Source organism: Oncorhynchus tshawytscha, linkage group LG04 (assembly GCF_018296145.1).
Source record: "Oncorhynchus tshawytscha isolate Ot180627B linkage group LG04, Otsh_v2.0, whole genome shotgun sequence".
Taxonomy (NCBI): domain Eukaryota; kingdom Metazoa; phylum Chordata; class Actinopteri; order Salmoniformes; family Salmonidae; genus Oncorhynchus; species Oncorhynchus tshawytscha.
Window position 1 is genome coordinate 55,233,825 of NC_056432.1, and position 23,527 is coordinate 55,257,351.

A 23,527-nucleotide genomic window follows, 5' to 3' on the forward strand; every position below is an offset into this window, starting at 1 on the left:
CTGCGGCCATTGTTAAAATGTTATGATCCTTTTAGTATGTAGTATACAGTATGTTAGTGTAGTTATTTGAAAACAGCTCTGGTCTGGAGAACAGGGAAGTGGTAAAGCCTAAAATACGCAAAGGCAGATAAAATACTGACATTACTGTAATGAGCTACCTGGGAGTGGATATGGCTGAGACATGAATATGTTTCAGCCAATGTGTAGACATTCACTTTTACAATTTTTTTATAAGTCGGTATCTGACTGTCTTCAGCCAGGTGAGGAAGTTTGGGAAATGGCACGCTATAGTCACAATGCACATGGACGTGGTCATCTCTGGGCTCATCAGACACATCATCGATTTTGAATCTATCTGACTTGGATCATAATTGTGTCAATATGATGAGTTTATGACTGGCCTTGATGACTCAGACACAAAGGAAGTGATATGTGTCTCTTTATTCTTGTTTCCATTTACTTTAAGATGTGGTTAGGGTGTTATGCTATTTACAATGGGTAAGTTGAAATATTTGTGGGTATGAAAAGAGGACTGTGTCTTATTAAACACTATGTTTTACTCACACCCACCTTTTGTGCATTAAAAGCACAGGGATATAGTGTGGACACAATCGGTTTGCTGTATCTAAGTCTGGTAACACTAAATTCTAATGTAGGCTAAATATACTCAATCCTCTACCTAGGAATGGACATCTCATTGACAGCCTAAAAGAAGCATAATTATCAGTTTGATGGCTTACTTCCTCATTCACCCTCAGAATGAGGGAGAATGAGTGCATTTACTCTGCTCCCTGTCACTCTGAAGTAACCCAGTGTGTGGCCACGTAAAAACCCTGTTGTGCAAGTTTCCACACTGTCACTGTAACCATCCTGCAATTAAGCAATCATGATACACTCAGTGTTTTCCCTTTGAACCTCTGCAATTTACTGTAAACCAAAACTACAGCATCAACATACACTGAGTGTACAAATATTAGGAACCCCTTCCTAATATTCAGTTGCACCCTCTTTTGCCCTCAGAACAGCCTCAATTTGTCAGGCATGGACTACAAGGTGTCAAAAGTGTTCCAGAGGAATCCTGGCCCGTGTCGACTCCAATGCTTCGCTTCCCACAGTTGTGTCAAGTCGGCTGGATGTTCTTTGGGTGGTGGACCATTATTGATACACACAGGAAACTGTTGAGTGTTAAAAAAAACAGCAGCGTAGCATTACTCGACACACTCAAACCGGTGCGCCTGGCACCTACTACCATACTCTGTTCAAAGGCACTTCAATCGTTTGTCTTACCCGTTCACAATCCATGTCTCAAGGCTTAAAAATGATTCTTTTAACGTGTCTCCCTCGCTTCATCTGCACTGATTGAAGTGGATTTAACAGGTGACATCAATAAGGGATCATAGCTTTCACCTGGATTCAACTGGTCAGTCTGTCATTGTAGTTGTAATACAGTGCAGATATTTTACTTATGGATTATATAGACATCAATTATTACATATTTTTGTAGTTACACATTCAAACTAAGGTCCTGGTGTTCTTTTCTTGTACAGTAAACTTTTATTGAAGCAATACACATTTACATTCATACTAATATACAAATACAATACTACAATACGTTTTCAAAAGTTGCAAAATATATACACACAATGATGTGAGCGACACAACCAGTCATGTTTTCTAAAAAATAAATATCTGTACGAGTGAAAAAATAAAGTGCAAAAAACAGTCCAGTAACTATGATCTGAATGTACAGTGTGTCGGTCACAGAATAGAGCAAGTTGCCAACTTCAACCAAATGTCATAGGCCATCATCTGAAAGACACTCAGCAGACATTCTACAGAGTGATACTTCTATGAGTCCCTTTCTGAGTAAAGTAGATGGGGAAAAATCACTGAAACAGTACATAGTTTTAGAGACGTTGTAAATTACAAATCACCTACCGATTATCCACAATCTTAATTGGAATGTCTCCCATACAGCACATTTCAGTTTCATCTAACTTCTTCTAACATCCGTATGACTGATGTATGGGCTGCCATTCTCTTTAAAACTATGTATGAAAGTTTGTTACATATGGGATTTGACAACATGATGAATGGGTAAACAAAAACGATGAGGCTCAAGTTTGAAATGACTGATATCTATGAAATAATAAACGTACACATAATAAAACAACCATTTTAAGGGTCGCCCTGGGGCTTAAAGCTGGAATCCATAGCGATGAAACTGCAACGTCCGTTTGCAATATTACAACAACAAAGACGTTACTTCAAACAACAAACACCCGTTTTTTTTTTTTGCCTCTAACATCATCGCACATGCGATAGATCAGCAGAGTACTATATTATTTTACCACGATGCAGGATGCATCTCTGCCCCGTAAAAAAAAAAATTAACAAATGCGCCTGGGGCGACCAGTGGCGCTGTTTCACCTTATGCAGATTTTAGCTTTAAGCTTTCATTTTGACAGTAGTTTTTTACAGTCACTCCGATATGTGTATGGAAATGGCTTGTGCAGTACAATATTCTGAATCTCAACCCCAGAGTTGGAATGTTCTGAGTGACAGTGTTTGGTACATTGCTCCTCCTTTTACCCTACAAAAATATGGTATCCCATGTACCCCAGCTCAGCTCTACTCCTGTAGCATGTGTTGCCTGGTGGAAGATGCTGTGCTACTGCTACCATCCAAACTAGACCCCGATTGTTTCCGCATCCGATCAAGAATGTAGAATCGAAGCATCAGGAAGAAACCTATGGGACAGACCACAGAATGTTTCAGATTAGTTCTGTGATGGGCCAATAACACCTTACAGAAGCAAGAATCTATGCTCCAGAATTCGATTCCAGATTCTGATATCAAAACAGCCTATAACCAACATCATTCTAAGCTATTTGTAACAGCTAACCCCGTATTGAATGTCACTTATTTCAACAGTTGAGAAACAAATGACATGGAAACAAATCCATATAGGTATCTTAAAATGGTCACACCATAAAGTACAGCTTTATGGTGAACTTCTAGCAGACTGGTTGCAGGGAGGTTTTCTCCTGATACGCTGCTGAAACAGAACACTTTTACAGGGCATTGTTTCAAAGCAACACAATGGACGGTTGGCTCTGACAGCCTCCTTTGGTCATGTGACCATATGAACCTTTTGTTAGACTCAACAGAGGTGGACCTACCCTGTAGGGAGTTGAGGATGCAGAAAAGGAAGAGGATGAACTCAGAGAGCTGTCCAAAGTCCAGGAATTCCAGGCCCCATGAGGTCCCAAATAGGCAACTGAGACCCCAGATACTGATGAACGCCACCTTGTTCTTCCTCCACTCGTCTCGGTTCTGGATCTTTCTCTGGACCAGGAAGAGCATGATCAGACCAGAGAGGACCACTACAGCCAGGAAGGTCAGGTTGATGAAGTAATGGGCTAGTAGACCCACAGAGTCTGGAGAGACATCCATCCAGCACCTAGAAGACCATGGTGAAAAAGTATGAATCACTGGGCTGACTTACTCACCACCTCAGTCAAATGTCCAAACTTGAACTACTGTTCATCTTTCAGGTGCAGTAGATCCAAAGTGCACTCACATCAAGTAGGAGTTGTCGACATCATCACTGGACACAACCTCTATCACACCATAGACTTTTCCAATGGCAAGCAGTACAATGACCGGAACAGCTGGGACACCTGGACAGAGGATGAAAATGATGGTACAGTAACAGTCAACGGCTTAAAGTTGTAGTCAAGTCAATTGTATTCATCTACCAACAATGAGCAGTGGAATATAAACCAATTATTTGCGTATGTTTCCACTCACCAAAGCCAACCAGGTGCCAGATGTAAGTACTGGGGGAGGGGCTGAACACTACATAGACCAACCAAAAGGTGTGTAACCCTTCAATAGACATCCAGGAGAAGGAACTGAGTAGAGCATAGTGGAGAGCCGCCCCAAAAACACAGCATGCCTTGTTCCCTCCCATGTTGGCCACAATCCCTGTCAGGAAGAAGAGGAAGCTAAGAAGGAACAGAGCCATGGCCAGACCTCGATGGACCGCAGTGGACGGGTTCATCTCTCTCCTGCCACAGTGCAAAAAGAGGAGAGAACGTTAGGGAGAGAGAGGGAGGGTTGGAGAGGGGGAGGGAGAGTTGGAGGGGGGATGGAGGGAGAGAAATAAATAGACAAAGATAACTGTTATGAAACGAATATCACTCATATCTTGTTTTTTTTAAAGACATTTAGGAATTTCCCATGATCTCTGAGATATTTGCACAACATGATTAGGAAGTATTGTCACATGTTGAGGCCTGGTAGGAGATATTATGGGTAGGACGGGCTGCAGGGAGACAGACCCTTGTGCGTGAGGAGAAGTACCTCTGTTTGTTAAGGAAGATCATAAGGACAACACAGCTCAACGTAGAAGCGGCACAGCCCATTGATGTAATGACCGTTAGAGCCTTCAGATGGCGCACTGGTCGTGGTTCCAATTGCTGAGGTGAGTAGAAGACAAAACCAATTTTAGACCTACTGTTACAAATCTACTTGAGATTAGTTGTTATTGATTTATTCAAATGATTGCCCATGGAAATATTCCATGATAGAGGTTATAGCTCACCACTAGGATGGCGAAGTATGTGAGATGATTACAGCGGCATTCTGTGTCCTCTGCACCTTTCTGTATGGTCTCACAACCTTCCTTTTTCCATGTGACCTCTGCTGGATCTGCAACAATTAAACCAATACCAATAGCCTTAGCAAGACCTGGAAATGCTAACCCTGCATAATTAAGAATTAAGGCCCGAGGTGGTGTGGTATATAGCCAATCTACCACAGTTTAGGGCACGACGCAACGAGAAGTGCCTGGATACAGTCCTTAGCCATGCTATATTGACCATACACCACAAACCCCAGAGGTACCTTATTGCTATTATAAACTGGTTACCAACATAATTAGAACAGTAAACAAGTAATTTCGCATCATACCTGTAGTATATTGCCTGATATACCACGGCTTTCAGCCAATCAGCATCCAGGAGTCAAACTACCTGGTTTATAATTTCTCATTTACCACGGCTTTTAGCCAATCAGCATTCAGGACTCGAAAGACCTGGTTTCTAATAATTAATAAACATCCTCTATATTCAATACAAAAAATAATAATACAAATAAGTACGCTATTATTGCAACAAAGATTAAACATGTTTCTTTACAAACCTTTCTTTGTGTCCCAAGAAACACATTTTCTTGAGTGACTTGTCTGAAAAAGAAAAGTCACAAAAGGGAGGTGAGAGGCAAGTAGGGACTAACATATTTAATTCACCACTAGATGGTGACCTGGATACTGAACAACAACACATACCAAATACTGTATATCTGTCTGGCATGCAAGATGAGCTGCAATCATATTTTACAAGTGTTACTGTTGACCGACTCACATACTGAACAGAAAGGATCAAGTGTACAATGACCTGAATAAAACATTTTCAATTGAACTGATGCACCAGTATCATTCAAAATATCTAAAAGTGATAACACTAAGGGCCATGCTGAGATAAAGTCCAGAAACACTAAACACTACAACCATACAACAGAAAGTTAACTTTACTCTAACTGTACAACTGTTTAAGAATACAAATCTACTGTACTCAGAGGCAACACCTCTGTGATGTATAGTATTGAATAAAAAGCTACTTGCTACAGTACAATTGCTAGAGTGACTCATTCTGAGATGAGACTTTTTTTTTCTACAAATCTTCCACTTTTGTTTCCTTTCGCTTCTGAAAGGGGTTTGTGCTTGGAGAGTGAGACAGTAAAATACATCAAGGGGGAAATAAACGGCGGCACTTCAAGTCTAACTAAGACACACACATGCAGTCAGGCACACACACACGCACACACTTACTGGTATGACAGAATGATGGAAACCAATCCTGATTGGCTCTGTAAGGTTGGTGATGATCTCGTTCTCCACGGTGATTCCCACCACATCTTCTAGAATCCTGACGACATTGTGGTTTGCCTTAGAACGCCACTGTGAACACACAACAACCAGAATCACAACTACACTTCATAGTCTATGGACAACGATTAAACCCAGTCTCGGACTACGACTGTTTTGGTGCTTTAGTGTAAACTGTCATGTACAGCTTACGTAGACTAGGGTAGCAGCCAAGTGGAAAACCCCATTGGCTCTTACCTGGAAAAAGGTACTGTTTTTGAAGTAGGTGCAGACAACCTTGACCTTTTTCTTTTCTGGAGGTTTCAGACAAGAAGGCAGGTGAACTGATGGAATCATTTGAGGAGGAACTCCTCGAGGCGCCTGCACAATACCAACACACAAGTTATTTATACAAATCGTATAACGTGTGTGTGTGTGTGTGTGTGTGTGTGTGTGTGTGTGTGTGTGTGTGTGTGGTCTTACAGGCAGAGTGATATTGTAGCCCTGAAAGCCTTCCTTCATCTCCACCACAGTGCTCATGGCACAGGGCAGCACCACGTTCCCCAGCACCTTGGACCTCATCACTGTCTCCTCTATCCTACAGACCAATAGACACAGTATGTTTTAATCCAATCTATCTCATACAGGTTGTTTCTATGCATTACATATAGACATTACTTTTGGGCATGTGATGGTGATATAGAAACTGCTGTACAATAGATGGAGGTTTTGTGTACAAACCAGACCCCACCCATTATTCACACTGAGCTCAATTTTTTGGTTTGTGGCCTATGCTCTGCGGCTCACTCATAATAGATTGCGTCATACTTCACTACTGCCCTAAACATGTTTACAACAACATCTTGTCATGCTGGTTAGTCAACTCAAGAGGATATGCATAGCCATAGAGGATAAAGGAGTTTGAGAGATGACATGGAGGGGTGTAATTCAAAACAAAGAGGTACAACTTACATGTTCACTTTATCACCAGATCCCTTACTCGCCTCATCACAAAACTCCTTTTCTGAAAGGCAAAGAATCCATTCAGAAGCAGTCTAGTATTTATATTGTCAAGACTGTATAACACACCCAAAATGTAGTTAGATTAACAATAACTTATTGAAGTTGATTTCCACATCAGACAATATAACTGACAAGATAACTCAACGGCTTGCTTACTGCAGTTGATCATTCCGCCAAAAAACCCATAGGCTGGGTGTATTTGGTAACTTATGATATCATCCTGTTGTGTCGCGTTGAGTATCCCGTACATCGAATTCCCGTATTTTTTGCCTTGGGACAGGTCAGTGCAGCAGTTCCCCTGTAGACCAGACGACCAGCACAGAGTGTGGTTCTTTCCATTCACCTCTACCCAGACGTGGTCCAGAAGTGGCTCCCAGTACATACAGAAGGGTCTCTCTTTTGCCTCTGGACTCGGGCCCAGCTCGATGACAGAAGAGTTCTGACATTGGGCCGTTATCTGACCATGGATGGACAGGGAGCTCTCATTGGCTGAGATGGTGATTTTGCCACAGCCCCTTTTAAAATCGTGAGCCAGAGTTAATTTCCCGTTGCCATGGCGCCAGGTTCCACACATTTTGAAGTTCCTGTCGTTTTCCCCTGATCCTGTTTGGACAGTTTTTGAGAATGATTTATGTTTTACTTTTGGAATTTTAAAGAAACAGAATCCCTCTCAATTTATACAGTGTTTTGCTTTATTTGTAGACCATTGCAAATAAAATGTTCTCTTACCTGATGCAAAAAGGGTAAAGAGAAAGATCATCCACAGGGTCCCTCCAAACCCCTGGTTGGGCCCCATTGTTACTGTATGGTTTCACCTTTGACCTCTATAAAATGGCAAGAAGAACAACACACTTGTAAAACATGAGTACAACTCAACTTTAATTAGTGTTCCAGACACTTCTCTCCATGAAAAGCAGGATAGATCTGTCCAAGGGTGACTGCAGTCACTCTTTCAAACACATATCTGTACCATTCCTTCCAGGGGCAATTATCTCATTATTTATCCTGTATTCTCTAAACAACACATCTCCTAGATACCATTCCTTTTCTTAGATACACTTATTCTTTTTTTTTTTATAATGAACTATTTCCTTATCAATAAAAACATTTGTTCAGTCCTAAAAATACATTTGGTGTCCTTTCTTGAGTTCTTATCAATGAGAATACTGTTTTACTTCCATCAGTCATTCAGTGTGCCTTGTTTTCACTGTCTTCGATTACAAGTGTGTGTTCTGAGGGCTCACAGATGCAGACTTACCAATGAATGCAATGCTAATTCACTGTATTCACACTAATTCCCTGTCTGAGAACGAAAATATATCACATTAGCTATTCTGCAGAAGACGTGTACAACCCATGTGGCTGCTGCCATGGTGATCGAAGCATCTTCCCACAGACACATGCCACAGTCTTTCATTTCAATTCCAACTGAGCTGTAGTGGCAGACATGTGACCTACCTGTATACAATTTTAAGTGTTAGTGAAGCTTCTTTAAAAAAAAAGGGTTTCAAAAGGGTTCTTCAGCTGTCCCTAAAGGATAACTCTTTTTGGTTCCAGGTAGAACCCTTTTGGGTTCCATGTAGAACCCTCTGTATAAAAGGTTCTACATGGAATCCAGAAGGGTTCTACCTGCAACCAAAAAGGGTTCTTCAAAGGGTTCTCCTATGGGGACAGCCAAAGAACCCTTTAAGGTTCTAGAGAGCACCCTTTTTTTCCTAAGAGTGTATAGAAATGTCCCACTGGAAGAAATGAAGCTACACTAAAGCTACCCTGAAGAAAATGATAGTTTACTTATTTAAAGTTACTTGGGAAAAGTAGTTCACTACATCCAAACTACTTTGTGAAAAATTATTATATGTAAATCTGAAATGTCATAGACTACAAATTGCAAGAACAGATCACTTGGGTAAAATGTAACAGAATATTTAATTTGGCCTAATAAACACATGTTTTATGTAAGAATTATGCAGGTCTGATGGCGAAACATAAAGGAAATTCTTGCCTACTTCACCCATATTTTATTTTATGCTAAAAAAGTAGTGTGTATTTCCAGACGGTAACTGCACATGGAAGCTAGTTACGGGTGGATTCCGCTACATTGGTAGATCTATCTCTTTTCAACATCAGATTACAACTTTTCTGTTCACACTAGCCTCATATGTGGTTACTGCTTCCTGTGTGAGTGCAGCTATTAGCATACCGTAAATACCATAGTGTATAGACAAACAAAATAAGGAAATCCAATTCAAACTATACAGGAGCTTCTCATCTAAACCATATTGTGCATAGTGTTGCACACTTGATTAATGCAATGATATTATTCACAAATATTTGTGTGGATATTTTTAAAGCCTTTACTTTACAAATTGGCTAACAGAAAAAAATGCTGTCTACTGGTGTTAAGGTAATTCTTGCAGGGACATTATCTTTATGCTGTATGACTCAGAGGGGGGTATGTGGTGTAGATGTCTCCCACAGGACCTCAGTGTGGAAGACATCTCTTGAAGACAGATTTGAATCTAGATCTGTCTAGAGATATGTCTAAATATACAAAAGTATATTTCCTGGGACTAGTTTGCGTCGTCAAAGCAGTGTAGTGTAAAGAGGACTAAGATTGAGGGGACTGGACGGAATTTTGGCTAGCTAACGTTAACAATGCTAGCTATTTTTGATCAACTTTGCTAGCTGTACAACATACATCAGAAACCTGTCACCCGCAAATGCTACACACCAACAAGCACTGAGCTAAATGTTGACACAGAAAGGTTTCCTACGGATGTTCTCATGGACGCCAAAATGTATTTCTTATGGCATGAGCGTGAGCACCAGCACGAGTGAGACATCAATCGATCCCACAATTGGCCTCCTGTAAAAACAGCATCATATGATGATATCATATGAGAGATGTCACAAACAGAACAGTGAATGACGTGTTCTATATGTCTTGATTGTGGTCTCTGTATTTCCCCTATGTGGTGAGAGAGTCGCAACAAAAGTGTATTTTTAATAAGGCGTATCTTCCCCGACTTCCCCGTTTCAGGTGTTGAGGAACTTCTCCATTTCCACACACTTTTCTCCTCTGAGCGGAGTTTATAACCAAGTATTTACCTATCTTGCCTCCCTACACAATATTTGTCCTATGCTCAGAACATATCTCACACATAATCTAACACAATGGGGTCCGGTCACACAAGTCTGCAATACTACTCTTCTCCATTTCCAACCACTCGTTCTTCCTCTCTGAGCATGGCCCTCTTGGCAAACAGATCATACTACTGATAAGCTATACTACGGTTTTGTACTTTTCAAGTAGTGCATTGTGTAATTCCAGTTAGGAATTCGTTGGACTATACTTATAAGAAATGCACAGTCGTCCCCCCCACCGCATAATCAGACTTCACATAATCAACAAGTGCACACAAGGTGCTCAGTTCTCGTCTGTTTGAGAAGGGCGAACCCGACCTCCACCCAGTCTCTGCTCCCACCCCCTCTCCATTGTTCAAGCCGAGGGCTTCAACGCAGTGAAAGAATGTCCCTTTTCACTTCTCAACTTTGTGTGTGCGTGTTTGTGTGTGCGTGTTGACACAGTTCATACAGTTATAAATGCTCGAGGCCAAAGCATGTTGTATAGTAGCTAGCCACATAATGCATGAGCTTGGTGACAAGAATTAGACATACCATTGTGTAAGAAACTCAAATTTCCATTTTGATCATTCTGATGAGACGGGTAAATTCGCACACGCAATTTTTCACACTTCCCCACTCTTTTCACCTGTTAGTTTCAAAGATGCTGCATTTGTGACACTGTGGCTTCAATTGAAACTTGCCCTATCCAATGAACTCTGGTTCAAAATGTCTTTAAGCTGCAGTATTTTGATGTCGTCAACATCAGTGATTCACCCTGTCTGTCACCGAACGCATCTGTATACCACTTCAGAGTAGTATAGCTTGGAGTGGCAAAGCAGTCAAAGCAAGTGAGAGTCAGACAAACATGCAACAAGCTTTACTCCACCACCTTTTGTCTGAGAAGAGAAAACATAGCATAAGACTAGTCCGGATCGAGGGAAAGATGAACGGAGTGAAGAGAGATCCTTGATGAAAACCTGCTCCAGAGAGCTCAGGACCTCAGACTGTAATCGCTGTAATCGCTGCCAAAGGTGCTTCAATAAAGTACTGAGTAAGCGGTCTGAATACTTATGTAAATATAATATTTCCTGTTTTTATTTTTAATACATTTGCAAAAATTTATAAAAACCTCTTTTTGCTTTGTCATTATGGGGTATTCTTTTTTCATATTTTCTAAATTGTTTACTATTTTCTACATTGTAGAATAATAGTGAAGACATCACAAATATGAAATAACACATATGAAATCATGTAGTAACCAAAAAAGTGTTAAACAAATCAAAATATATGTTAAATTTGAGATTCTACAAAGTAGCCACCCTTTGCCTTGATGACAGCTTTGCACACTCTTGGCATTCTCTCAACCAGCTTCATAAGGTAGTCACCTGAAATTAATTTCAATTAACAAGTGTGCCTTGTTAAAAGTTAATTTGTGGAATTTCTTTCCTTTTTAATGCGTTTGAGACAATTGTGACAAGGAAGGGGTGGTACACAGAATATAGCCCTATTTGGTAAAATACCAAGTCCATATTATGGCAAGAACAGCTCAAATAACCCAAGAGAAATGACAATCCATCATTACTTTAAGACATGAATCAAGACATAAGACATCAGACATGAGTCAATCCGGAAAATGTCAAGAACTTTGAAAGTTTCTTCAAGAGCAGTCGCAAAAACCATTAAGCACTATGATGAAACTGGCGGCTTGAGGACCGCTACATGAAAGGAAGACACAGAGTTACCTCTGCTGCAAAGGATAAGATAATTATAGTTAACTGCACCTCAGATTGCAGCCCAAATAAATGCTTCACAGAGTTCAAGCAACATCAACTGTTCAGAGGAGACCGCGTGAATCAGGCCTTCATGGTCAAATTGCTGCAAAGAAACCACTACTAAAGGACAGCAACAAGAAGAAGAGACTTGCTTTGGCCAAGAAACACGAGCAATGTACATTAGACCGGTCCAAATTTGAGATTTTTGGTTTCAACCACCGTGTCTTTGTGAGACACAGAGTAGGTGAACGGATAATCTCCACATGTGTAGTTCCCACCGTGAAGCATGGAGGAGGAGGTATGATGGTGCTTTGCTGGTGACACTGTCTGTGATTTATATAGACTTCAAGCCACACTTAAACAGCATGGGTACCATGGCATTCTGCAGCGATACACCATCCCATCTGGTTTGTGCTTAGTGGGACTATCATTTGTTTTTCTACAGGACAATGACCCAACACCTCCAGGCTGTGTAATGGCTATTTGACCAAGAAGGAGAGTGATGGTGTGCTGCATCAGATGACCTGACCTCCACAAGCAACCAACCTCAACCCAATTGAGATGGTTTGGGATGAGTTGGACCGGAGAGGGAAGGAAAAGCAGGCAACAAGTGCTCAGTATATGTGGGAACTCCTTCAAGACTGTTGGAAAAGTATTCCAGGTGGAGCTGGTTGAGAGAATTGCAAGAGTGTGCAAAGCTGTCATCAAGGCAAAGGGTGGCTACCTTGAAGAATCTAAAATATATTTTGATTTGTTTAACACTTTTTTGTTTACTACATGATTCCACATGTGTTATTTCATAGTTTTGATGTCTTCACAATTATTCTACAATGTAGAAAATAGTAAATTAAAGAAAAACCCTTGAATGAGTAGGTGTGTCCAAACTTTTGACTGGTAATGTATATTAAGGGGAAAGGGGGAGACCTAGTCAGTTGTACAACTGAATGCCTTCAACTGAAATGTGTCTTCCCGCATTTAACCCAACCCCTCTGAATAAGAGAGGTGCGTATTAACCAATTTTAGAACAAGGCTGTAATGTAACAAAATGTGGAAAAAGTCAAGGGGTCTGTATACTTTCCGAATTAACTATATATATTTTCCCTGATGTTTCTCATATCTCTCAGATATAGGAGAGACACTTCAGAACAAACTTCCTTTAAATTTTTTGGGGGGGGACTATCTGTTGTTCCATGTAGTGAATCTGTTACTCAATACATTTGTATGGGCTAATGGCAGTAAGGCCAAATTTAATTTTTCATCAAATAATTTTAAACATTTTTTTTATACTTAAAATTCTAATTCAAATAGCTAAATGATCCTTGCTATGACCTTCTTAAAACAATTACATATAGCTTATTCTGAACTGTATTATTTTGCCAACCTGTCAAGGAAGTGGGCAAACATTAAACTGCACCAAAACCATCATCCAAGCATTGTTGAAAATACTAGCAGCACCTCATCCTTTGATTCTGCATTTCATAATAGTAATAAGTAATACCATTACAATTACGCCTACTAAAAGTAAGAACAGATACAATTCTGAAGAAATTTAGCCAAAATCAACTGTCACATACTTCAGAGCAATTTATTTTCGTCTACTGTATCGGTCAATCTGACAAAGAAATGAATAATGTTACCTTGACTTGATAACTATCAACAACACAAATGTAAGAACTGGTTTGTAACGGGTTGTAGCCTAATTTAGCACAATGTGAATCAGGCCAAATCTGAGGTTCAATATTAGACCTTTAAAACATAGAAACACCTGCCTCTGCTTTGTCAATACATCCATTGTCTCCACACTGAATGTATTAACCGGTAGGCTACACACACGTTATGGTGAAATTAGGAAAGAAATAGAATATCACAGATTAGTGCAGTAAAAAAAAGTTGTTTTTACCTTTACACATTCGGGAACCCGTCTGCTCCTCTGCTAAAAGTGTTGGTTATGGTTTTCCGTCGATGTCTAAAGATGTTTGTCTCCCTATGAACGGTGCTCTTCACAACTGCCCACGCGGACTATAGGCTTCGCTATACGATAGTGACAGAAACAGAAACGGTCTGTGTGAAGTGGAAGGCGAAAAGAAACCGGATTCTTCCCAGAAACTCAGACAGCCACAGCAGCGTGTGAAAGGGAGCTCAGACATACATGACTGGAAGTTTATCTTTCAAAGACTCGGCTATTTTTAAATGTCATTTTGGCAACTACCAGACACTTCAGCACATCTGACACTGCACCGGCACCCGGGCTACACAGTACAGCCACATAGAAACGGTTCCAGTGTTGTTTGAGCTGCCTAACCCTGTATATAACCCTTAGAGAATAGCTGTCAGCACTGACAAGGTGTGAGCGCCAGACTGCCTGTGGGTGTTTGGTAAGAGGAGGGGCAACTGTTGTGAGTTTTTTCTCTAGAAGAAGAATAGAAAATAGGCTATTCACTATACAATCTATTTTAGACTATAACGTGTTCCTAGCTCTGGCTTTCTGTACGTTTTCTTAAAGAACTTAATTATCTAGATGTACTTATTTCTTTTGTTATGCTCTGTTATTTCCCCAAGGTTATCAGCAGTAGGCTAGCCAACGGTGATATTGTGCCAAGTTAATGTTTAACCATGGGTAACAATTACCTGTAGACACTTTGACTTTGACATTTGTCATTTTGGCAAGTCACATTTCTCAATGAAAAACCTTTTCACAGGACGGAGAGAGAGAGAGAGAAGAGTCTTCAGAGTCTTCAGCTGTCCGCACAAGAGGATGTGCGCATGGGAAAACAAAAAGCCAACAAAGGGATACTTGTCTGATATGTGGAGTGGAAGAATTTGACCGTTTTATTTTATGGCTGTTGCCCTCAACGAGACTACCAGACACCTTGCCCTGGCTGGGTTTCTTCCTGAATGTTGTTGTCTGACGCAAACGAAACATCTCCCAGTCCACGTGGCAATGGAGTTTTAATGCGTGACAGCTCAGCGTAGTCTCGGTTCCAGTTGGAATAGCTGTCAGCACTGACAAGGTGTCTGACTGCCTGTTTTACAACTCTGTGAGTTTTTTCTCGGATAAGTCCCATTTCGCTGGTGATGAAAGGGGCCTGCTGATTCTCTGTGGCTTGTTTTTTTTTGTGGTTGGTATCGGGAATAGGACAATACAGAATACATATAGCCATAGGGGGCTACAGTTGAGGGTCACAACTGGCCGCCCGTCCAGCACTGCATGCACCCCGACACCCCAATAACTGTCTGGCCTACCCCAGGAGTTTAAAAAACGGAAGCAGAAATTTGTCACATCTCCATGAGAGACAAAGAGGAAGTTTAAACAGACAGTGGTTATGATGGTTGATGATGAGGTTTTTTCACTATTAACTATGCCAGTCAGTTAAGTAACAACTTCACAATGGTTCCTCGTTGCTCACACACAACAACTTCACAATGGTTCCTCGGCGTTCACACACAACAACTTCACAATGGTTCCTCGTTGCTCACACACAACAACTTCACAATGGTTCCTCGTCGCTCACACACAACAACTTCACAATGGTTCCTCGTTGCTCACACACAACAACTTCACAATGGTTCCTCGTTGCTCACACACAACAACTTCACAATGGTTCCTCGGCGCTCACACACAACAACTTCACAATGGTTCCTCGGCGCTCACACACAACAACTTCACAATGGTTCCTCGGCGCTCACACACAACAACTTCACAATGGTTCCTCGGCGCTCACACACAACAACTTCACAATGGTTCCTCGGTGCTCACACACAACAACTTCACAATGGTTCCTCGGCGCTCACACACAACAACTTCACAATGGTTCCTCAGCGCTCACACACAACAACTTCACAATGGTTCCTCGGCGCTCACACACAACAACTTCACAATGGTTCCTCGGCGCTCACACACAACAACTTCACAATGGTTCCTCAGCGCTCACACACACACACAAATGACTATCATCTGTTATAGAAGGTCTGTCATTTGTTTAAGAGTTGTAAAACAGTAATGGTCTTTGTGAAATGTTAAAATTGCATGTTGGTGTAGTTTTCATTGGGAGACCAATAGGTAATGATGAGTCAGCTCAGCTACAAGCCTTTATAGGTTTGGCGGCCTCTGTCTGGACTCCAACATCCTGCAATTCTGGTTTTCACCTTCAATCTTTCATTAAAAAAAATATCAAAACACAAATGTGCTTTGCTTTTACCCGCTTGTGAAAATATTGTCTGTCATTTCAAAAAAAAGAGGTGCAAATAAGATGTGAACTTGGTGTTGAAAGAAGCTACACTTTCTCAAACCATCCTTTGAACATCATGTCATTTGTAGGAGGTTACATTCCGTCGTTAATGCTCTGAAGCTCAAAGCTTAAAACATCCCGTATCACCTCAGAGAGTATCAGGTAGATTTCCTTCGTACACTTGCACACCCACAGCTATGGCTAAAATACAGCAGGTGCCTTGTGCTCCGAGATACTTTTGTTACACTCCTCACACCCTTTCTCCCTCCCTCACTCCTGGAATGCCATGGCGCCCCAAGGTAATAACACTGATACATTGTGCCTAGGGTTGCACGCACACACGCACACACAACAATGTGTCTTAGGTCTTACCCTATTAAAGATTTGATGGATGCAAACTAAGACACTTGGACTCCCCTCCTCTGAGACCTCCTCTTGTTATTGTCCAAGTCAATGGTTTCATAGCAATTTGGGTGATTTGGGGCCTCAACCACTAACTCCAGTCAATGGTTATAGCACCTAAAGCCACATTAAAGCCACATTCACAGCAAACAAAGATGTAACAGTATTTTGGACCTGTAATACTGAGTTCACTACACTTTGGTATCACATATTTTTGGCATCTCTTGAGTTTGTGTGCCCTCATTGTCCCCACAGCCCCAGTTATGACTACATATGTATGTATTGTAGTTGTTATTCCATTGAGACTGGCTGCCTGCCAATGAGGTGCCAGCAGACTTCTTAAAACCACTGCCTGTATACCTACTCCCACGCCTGTTTTGCCTAACTCCTCCCACCCACAGTGACTGTGGGGGAAATCCAGGTGGTTGCCTCAAAGGAGAGATAATATCTGTTTATGTGAGAGACTCCACACAGTTACAGGTCATATTGTAGTGTTTCCCAGACTGTAGCCTATGTTCTTCAAAATGTCATTGAGTGTGTACTGATTATTGGGGGTTGTTTGTACAGTTCCTTGCAGGTGGAGTTAAACAGTCAAATGCTGATAAGAATCTCTTATTTTAGATAGAAGGCAAACACTTCCCCTCTAGTCTACATGATCTGTGTGTAATTTATGATATGTGTCTGGTATGATGTAACATTTGAATAAAGAAAGACAATCCTAAATTCTGCTCCAACATGTTCCCAAGCATCGGTTTAAGAATTTTCAATGAAAGGTAATTTGATGTTTTCATTAGGTAGCTTACATTTTTTATCTTCCAATCTTCCGTCCCTGTTATCTTATTGAAAAAGCAGAATAACAAATGTTCTTCCCCCTTCCCCACCCTCTCCGGTTGAGAATTTCTGTCCTGAGGCGGTAGCTAGCATCTCATTTTCCATGTCTCCCTATCCGTCCTTTCTCCATTCTCTGGATATGCCTTGTCTTTCTCTTACACTCTCTCTCTCTCTCTCTCTCTCTCTCTCTCTCTCTCTCTCTCTCCCCCTCACTCTCTCTCCCCCCTCTATGTCTTTTTCTCTAGGTTCGTCTGTGTCTGCCCACAGAGGGAAGTAACATTGTAGCTGACTAACTGTCTGGTGTGGTTTGCCCCTTGTTGTGTGTTCAGTGGCATCGCTCACAATTACAACCCACTGTAGACAGATGGCAAGGGTTTTGCTTGGGCTGACAAAGACTTCCCCTGCATTATTAAAACGATTTTAACTGAACATAGGGACTCACTAGGACCCTGAACGACCCTGTGATTACATAAGGTTCTCATCTGCTGTGTCCTGTCACCAAGGTGACGGGTGGGTGCCCAGGGACTAGCTTGTCATTGTTGCTTCTCCCCCAGGCTCTCTCTCTGCAATCAGTCAGACACTGAGCTGCCTCATTACAGCCATTACCATATAGATAGAGTTTGTTTAGCCATTGAATGACTGTATCACTTATACTAGAGTACTGTATCATTTAAAAAAGACGAATCTCACAAAATAGTGATATTGATAGGATTTTACTTTGGTCCTTATGATAAAAGAGTAATTTCATCCCAATGCTATGGTTTATGGCTACTGAGTAGTGTGTATGTTTCAGAATCATCGGACCCGGAGGAAGATGTAAGAACGTGAGGAGACCAGGTCTGTTGCTAGTAAGAGAGTAAAGTCTACATGATTACAGAGTAAACATGCAAACGTTTCCATTATATCACTCCATACTTACTCACTCACTCACCAAACTAATTTCCTCATCTTTCCCAGCTGCCTCACTGTGGTGTGCTGTTTAGTTAGGTTATATGAAAAACATTCAATTCTGCGCTTAACTGATCAATTATCTGCGGTTTTCGATGGCCTTACTTGATAAGGATCCTGACACCCCTTACAAAACAAAAAAACTTGTAAAAAAAACATGTGGTTTTCGGACCTGTGTGAAGATTCATACGTACATTTTTCATTTGTTTTTTTCCTCATGTGAAAAATAAATTCCCCACGTGATTTTTTTCCAACACATTTATTTTTCATATGTTAATTTTTGACCAATTCCATCTACATCTGGTGTCCCATCTAGGGACGACCCTGCTTAGCTTCAGCGGCAAACCAGCAGTGGGATGCAGGGGGCTATGTTGCTGGAATTAATATGCCAGAAATAACTCCTGGAGAAAATGCAGTGAATGCAAAGGCCAGGGTAACATAACCAGAGATAGGGTTGATGGCATTTTCATTTTGAAAAATTCACTGAAAACATTTTTTTTTTCAATTACAATTAATTTGCTCTGGTGTTTAAAAATTATTTCCATGCAATATTTTTTTTGCTATCAATACTTATCTTTGAATTTCTTTCAATGTCATTATTTTTGTTTGCAATACTAATAACAATTTTGTTCTCGACTTCTGCTTGATATTAATGGCACAAAAGTAACTCAATCACAAGAGGATTGGAAAAATCCTTAATTTAAACATTAACACAGTTTTGGTAAAAAGCTGAGGGAGTGGGCTGGAGAAATACAACCACTCTCAAATCCATAGACTATGCTATGGATGCAAGAACTAACCATCCATGATATCAAAAGTATAGTATTGTGGAAAATCTCACTTCCACGTGGAATTGTAAGTTTATATGTGATAAACAAGCAGATGTGAAAATCAAATTTGTTTCAATTTGTTTCATATGTGAAAAACTTTTCATATTTAAAAAAAAAGGTTCACATGTGATTGATAGATTTTTACATGTGGAGTTTTCTTACATGTTAACCTGCAAATTCGATTTTTTTTAATGTGGAGTTGTTTTACATGTGAAATGGCAAATGTGATTTTCACATGTGCAACTATATCTTGGACTTCCTGTCGGGCCGCCCCCTGGTGGTGAGGGTATCCAACAACACATCTGCCACGCTGACTGTCAACACGGAGGCCCCACAGGGTTGTGTGCTTAGTCCCCTCCTGTACTGCCTGTTCACCCACGATTCCAACACCATCTATCAGGCTTCAGGTAGGACCCAGATGCAGACAGTGTCGAAAAAAACAAAAGTTTATTTCTAGTACAGGGGCAGGCAAACAACTAATTAAAGGCAGGCAGAGGTCAGTAATCCGGAGAGGGTGCAAAAGGTCCAGAATGGCAGGCAGTCTCAGGGTCAGGCAGGCAGGGGTCAATAATAAAATCAAATCATATCAAACTTTATTTGTCACATGTGCCAAGTACAACAAGTGTAGACTTTACCGTGCAATGCTTACTTACAAGCCCTTAACCGACAGTGCAGTTCAAGAAGAAGAAAATATTTATCAGGTAGACTAAAATAAAAAGTAATAAAGAAAGTAACACTAAGAATAACAATCATAAGGCTATGTACAGGGGGCACCAATACCGAGTCAGCGTGCAGGGGTACAGGCTCGTTGAGGTACTCTGTACATGTAGGTGGGGGCGAAGTGACTATGCATAGGTAACAAACAAATAGCGAGTAGCAGCAGTGTGCAAAAGGGGAGGGGGGAAATGCAAATTGTCTGGTGGCGATTTTATGAATTGTTCAGCAGTCTTATGGCTTGGGGTAGAAGCTGTTGAGGAGCCTTTTGGACCAAGACTTGGCGCTCCGGTACCGCTTGCCGTGTGGTAGCAGAGAAAACAGTCTATAACTTGGGTGACTGGAGTCTCTGAAAATTTTATAGGCTTTCATCTGACACCGCCTATTATGTAGCTCCTGGATGGCAGGAAGCTTGGCCCCAGTGAGGTACTGGTCTGTTCGCACTACCCTCTGTAGTGCCTTATGGTCAGATGCCGAGCAGTTGCCATACCAAGATGCAAGGTCAGGATGCTCTCGATGGTGCAGCTGTAGAACCCTTTTGAGGATCTGGGGACCCATGCCAAATCTTTTCTTTCTCCTGAGGGGGGAAATGTTTTGTTGTGCCCTCTTCATGACTGTCTTGGTATGTTTGGACCATGATAGTTAGATGGTGATGTGGACAGCAAGAAACTTGAAACTTTATACCCGCTCCACTACAACCCCGTCGATGTTAATGGGGGCCTGTTCAGCCCACCTTTTCCTGTAGTCCGCTGTCAGCTCCTTTGTCTTGCTCACATTGAGGGAGAGGTTGTTGTCCTGGCACCATACTGCCAGTTCTCTGACCTCCTCCCTATAGGCCGTCTCATCGTTGTCGGTAATCAGGGCTACCACTGTTATGTCGTCAGCAAACTTAATGATGGTGTTGGAGTCGTGTTCGGCCACGTAGTTGTGGGTGAACGGGGAATACAGGAGGGGACTAAGTACACACCCCTGAGGGGCCCCAGTGTTAAGGATCAGTGTGGCAGATGTGTTGTTGCCTACTCTTTCCACCTGGGGGCGGCCCGTCAGGAAGTTCAGGATCCATTTGCAGAGGGAGGTATTTAGTCCCAGAGTCCTTAGCTACGTGATGAGTTTCGAATGCACTATGGTGTTGAACGCTGAGCTGTGGTCAATGAACAGCATTCTCACATAGGTGTTCCTTTTGTCCAGGTGAGAAAGGGCAGTGGGGAGTGCAATTAAGATTGCGTCATCTGTGGATCTGTTGGAGCGGTATGTGAATTGGAGTGCATCTAGGGTGTCCGGGATGCTGTTGATGTGAGCCATGGCCAGCCTTTCAAAGCACTTCATGGCTACCAACGTGAGTGCCACGGTGCGGTAATCCTTTAGGCAGATTACCTTCACTTCCTTGGGCATAGGGACTATGGTGGTCTTCTTGAAACATGTAGGTATTATAGACTCTGTCAGGGAGAGGTTGAAAATGTCAGTGAAGAAACTTGACAGTTGGTCTGCGCATGCTTTGAGTACACATCCTGGTAAACCGTCTGGCCTAGCAGCTTTGTGAATGTTGACCTGTTTAAAGGTTTTGCTCACATCGGCTACCGAGAGCGTCACCACACAGTCATCCAGAACAGCTGATGCTCTCATGCATGCTTCAGTGTTGCTTGCCTCGAAGCGAGCATAAAAGGCATTTAGCTCATCTGATAGGCTCGCGTTACTGGGCAGCTCGCGTCTGGGTTTCGCTTCATAGTCCGTAATAGTTTTCAAGCCCTGCCACATCCGACAAGCGTCAGAGCTGGTGTAGTACGATTCAATCTTAATCCTGTATTGACTCTTTGCTTGTTTGATAGTTTGTCTGAGGGCATAGCGGGATTTCTTATAAGCATCCGGATTAGTCTCCCGCTCCTTGAAAGCAGCAGCACTAGCCTTTAGCTCAATGCGGATGTTGCCTGTAATCCATGGCTTCTGGTTGGGATATGTACGTACAGTCACTGTGGTGGGGCAAGGTATAGAATGGCAGGCATGCTCAGGGTCAGGCCAAGCAGAACGGTCAAAACCGGGAAGGACAAGAAAACAGGAGCAGGGGAACAAACCATGGTAGGTTTCACAAAACAAAACAAACTGGCTACAGACAAACAGAGAACACAGGTATAAATACACAGAGGATAATGGGGAAGATGAGCGACACCTGGAGGGGGTGGAGACAAGCACAAAGACAGGGGAAACAGATCAGGGTGTGACAGCATTATTAAGTTTGCAGATGACACGACGGTGGTAGGCCTGATCACCAATGACAATGAGACAGCCTATAGGGAGGAGGTACGAGACCATGGCAGTGTGGTGCCAGGACAACAAACGCTTCCTCAATGTCAGCAAGACAAAGGAGCTGAAAATGGACGGCCGGAGGGAAACGGAGGGCCGAGCACACCTCCATTCAGGAAATGGAGGGTTGAGCATGCCCCCATTCACATCCGAGAGGCTGTAATGGAGCGGGTCGAGCGCTTCAAGTTCTTCAGTGTCCACATCACTAAAGATCTATCATGGTCCACACACACCAATATAGTCAGCTTAGTGGTTACAGCATTGGACCAGTAACAGAAAGGTCGCTGGTTCGAATACCCGAGCCCACAAAGTGAAAAATCTGTCGATGTGCTCTTGAGCCAGGCACTTAACCCTAACTTTCTCAAGGGTGACCCTGTAAAACAACATATGCACCTATCTGGTGTATGTGACAATAAAAACTTTGGCATGGACCTTCAGAGTTCTACAGCTGCACCATTGAGAGCATCTTGACTGGCTGCATCACCTCTTGGTAAGGCAACTGCTTGGCATCCAAACGCAAGGCGCTACAGAGGGTAGTGCGTATGGCCCAGTACATCACTGGGGCCAAGATACACCCAATCTGCAACCAACATGACCCTGAACAGCTCCTACCCCCAAACCATATGACTGCTAAATAGTTTAAGTAGTTAACAAAATAGCTACTCAGACTATCTGCATTGACCATTTTTGACTCATCACATACACTGCTGCTACTGTTTATTATCTATCCTGTTGCCTTGTCACTTTATTCCTAGTTATATGTACATACTGTATCTTCCTCAATTACCTCTTACCCCTGCACTTTGACTTGGTACTGGTACCCCGTGTATATAGAAAAGTTATCATTACTCATTGTGTGTTTATTATTATTTCTGTTATTTCTATATTTTCTTTCTTTCTGCATTGTTGGGAAGGGCCCGTAAGTAAGCATTTCACTGTTAGTCTACACCTGTTAGACAGGTGCTCCTAGACCTTAGTGCTGCTTTTGATACCATTGATCACCACATTCTTTAGGAGAGATTGGAAACTCAAATTGGTCTACACGGACAAGTTCTGGCCTGGTTCAGCTCTCATCTGTTGGAAAGATATCAGTTTGTCTCTGTGGATGGTTTGTCCTCTGACAAATCAACTGTAAACTGTGGCTATGGAACCCTGACCTGTTCACCGGACGTGCTACCTGTCCCAGACCTGCTGTTTTCAACTTTCTAGAGACACCAGGAGCGGTAGAGATATTCTGAATGATTGGCTATGACAAGCCAACTGATATTTACTCCTGGGGTGCTGACATGTTGCACCCTTGACAACCACGGTGATTATTATTATTTGACCCTGCTGGTCATCTATGAACATCTGAACATCTTGGCCATGTTCTGTTTATAATCTCCACCCTGCACAGCCAGAGGACTGGCCACCCCTTATAGC

At 42.0% G+C, this 23,527-nt stretch overlaps 1 protein-coding gene across 1 annotated transcript; it reads right to left on the reverse strand.

Moving 5' to 3' along the window:
• Positions 1-1,531: 1,531 nt before the first annotated feature.
• Positions 1,532-14,196, reverse strand: LOC112249054 (adhesion G-protein coupled receptor G5). The gene is made up of 14 exons (XM_024418669.2): positions 13,754-14,196; positions 7,685-7,779; positions 7,112-7,558; positions 6,905-6,956; positions 6,416-6,530; positions 6,191-6,313; positions 5,897-6,025; positions 5,209-5,251; positions 4,610-4,716; positions 4,369-4,484; positions 3,814-4,073; positions 3,584-3,683; positions 3,183-3,463; positions 1,532-2,750 (listed from the first exon to the last, which is right to left on the reverse strand). The coding sequence occupies exons 2-14, from the start codon at positions 7,749-7,751 to the stop codon at positions 2,632-2,634; spliced, it is 1,959 nt and encodes a 652-aa protein (XP_024274437.1). The 5' UTR covers positions 7,752-7,779; positions 13,754-14,196; the 3' UTR covers positions 1,532-2,631.
• Positions 14,197-23,527: the final 9,331 nt, after the last annotated feature.

Coding starts and splice junctions, on each gene's coding strand:
- LOC112249054 (XM_024418669.2), bottom strand. CDS start 7,751: ATGGGGCCCAACCAGGGGTTTGGAGGGACCCTGTGGATGATCTTTCTC. Junction 6,026..6,190: donor AAAACAGTACCTTTTTCCAG/GTAAGAGCCAAT, acceptor GTGTGTTCACAG/TGGCGTTCTAAGGCAAACCA. Junction 4,485..4,609: donor CATACTTCGCCATCCTAGTG/GTGAGCTATAAC, acceptor TACTCACCTCAG/CAATTGGAACCACGACCAGT.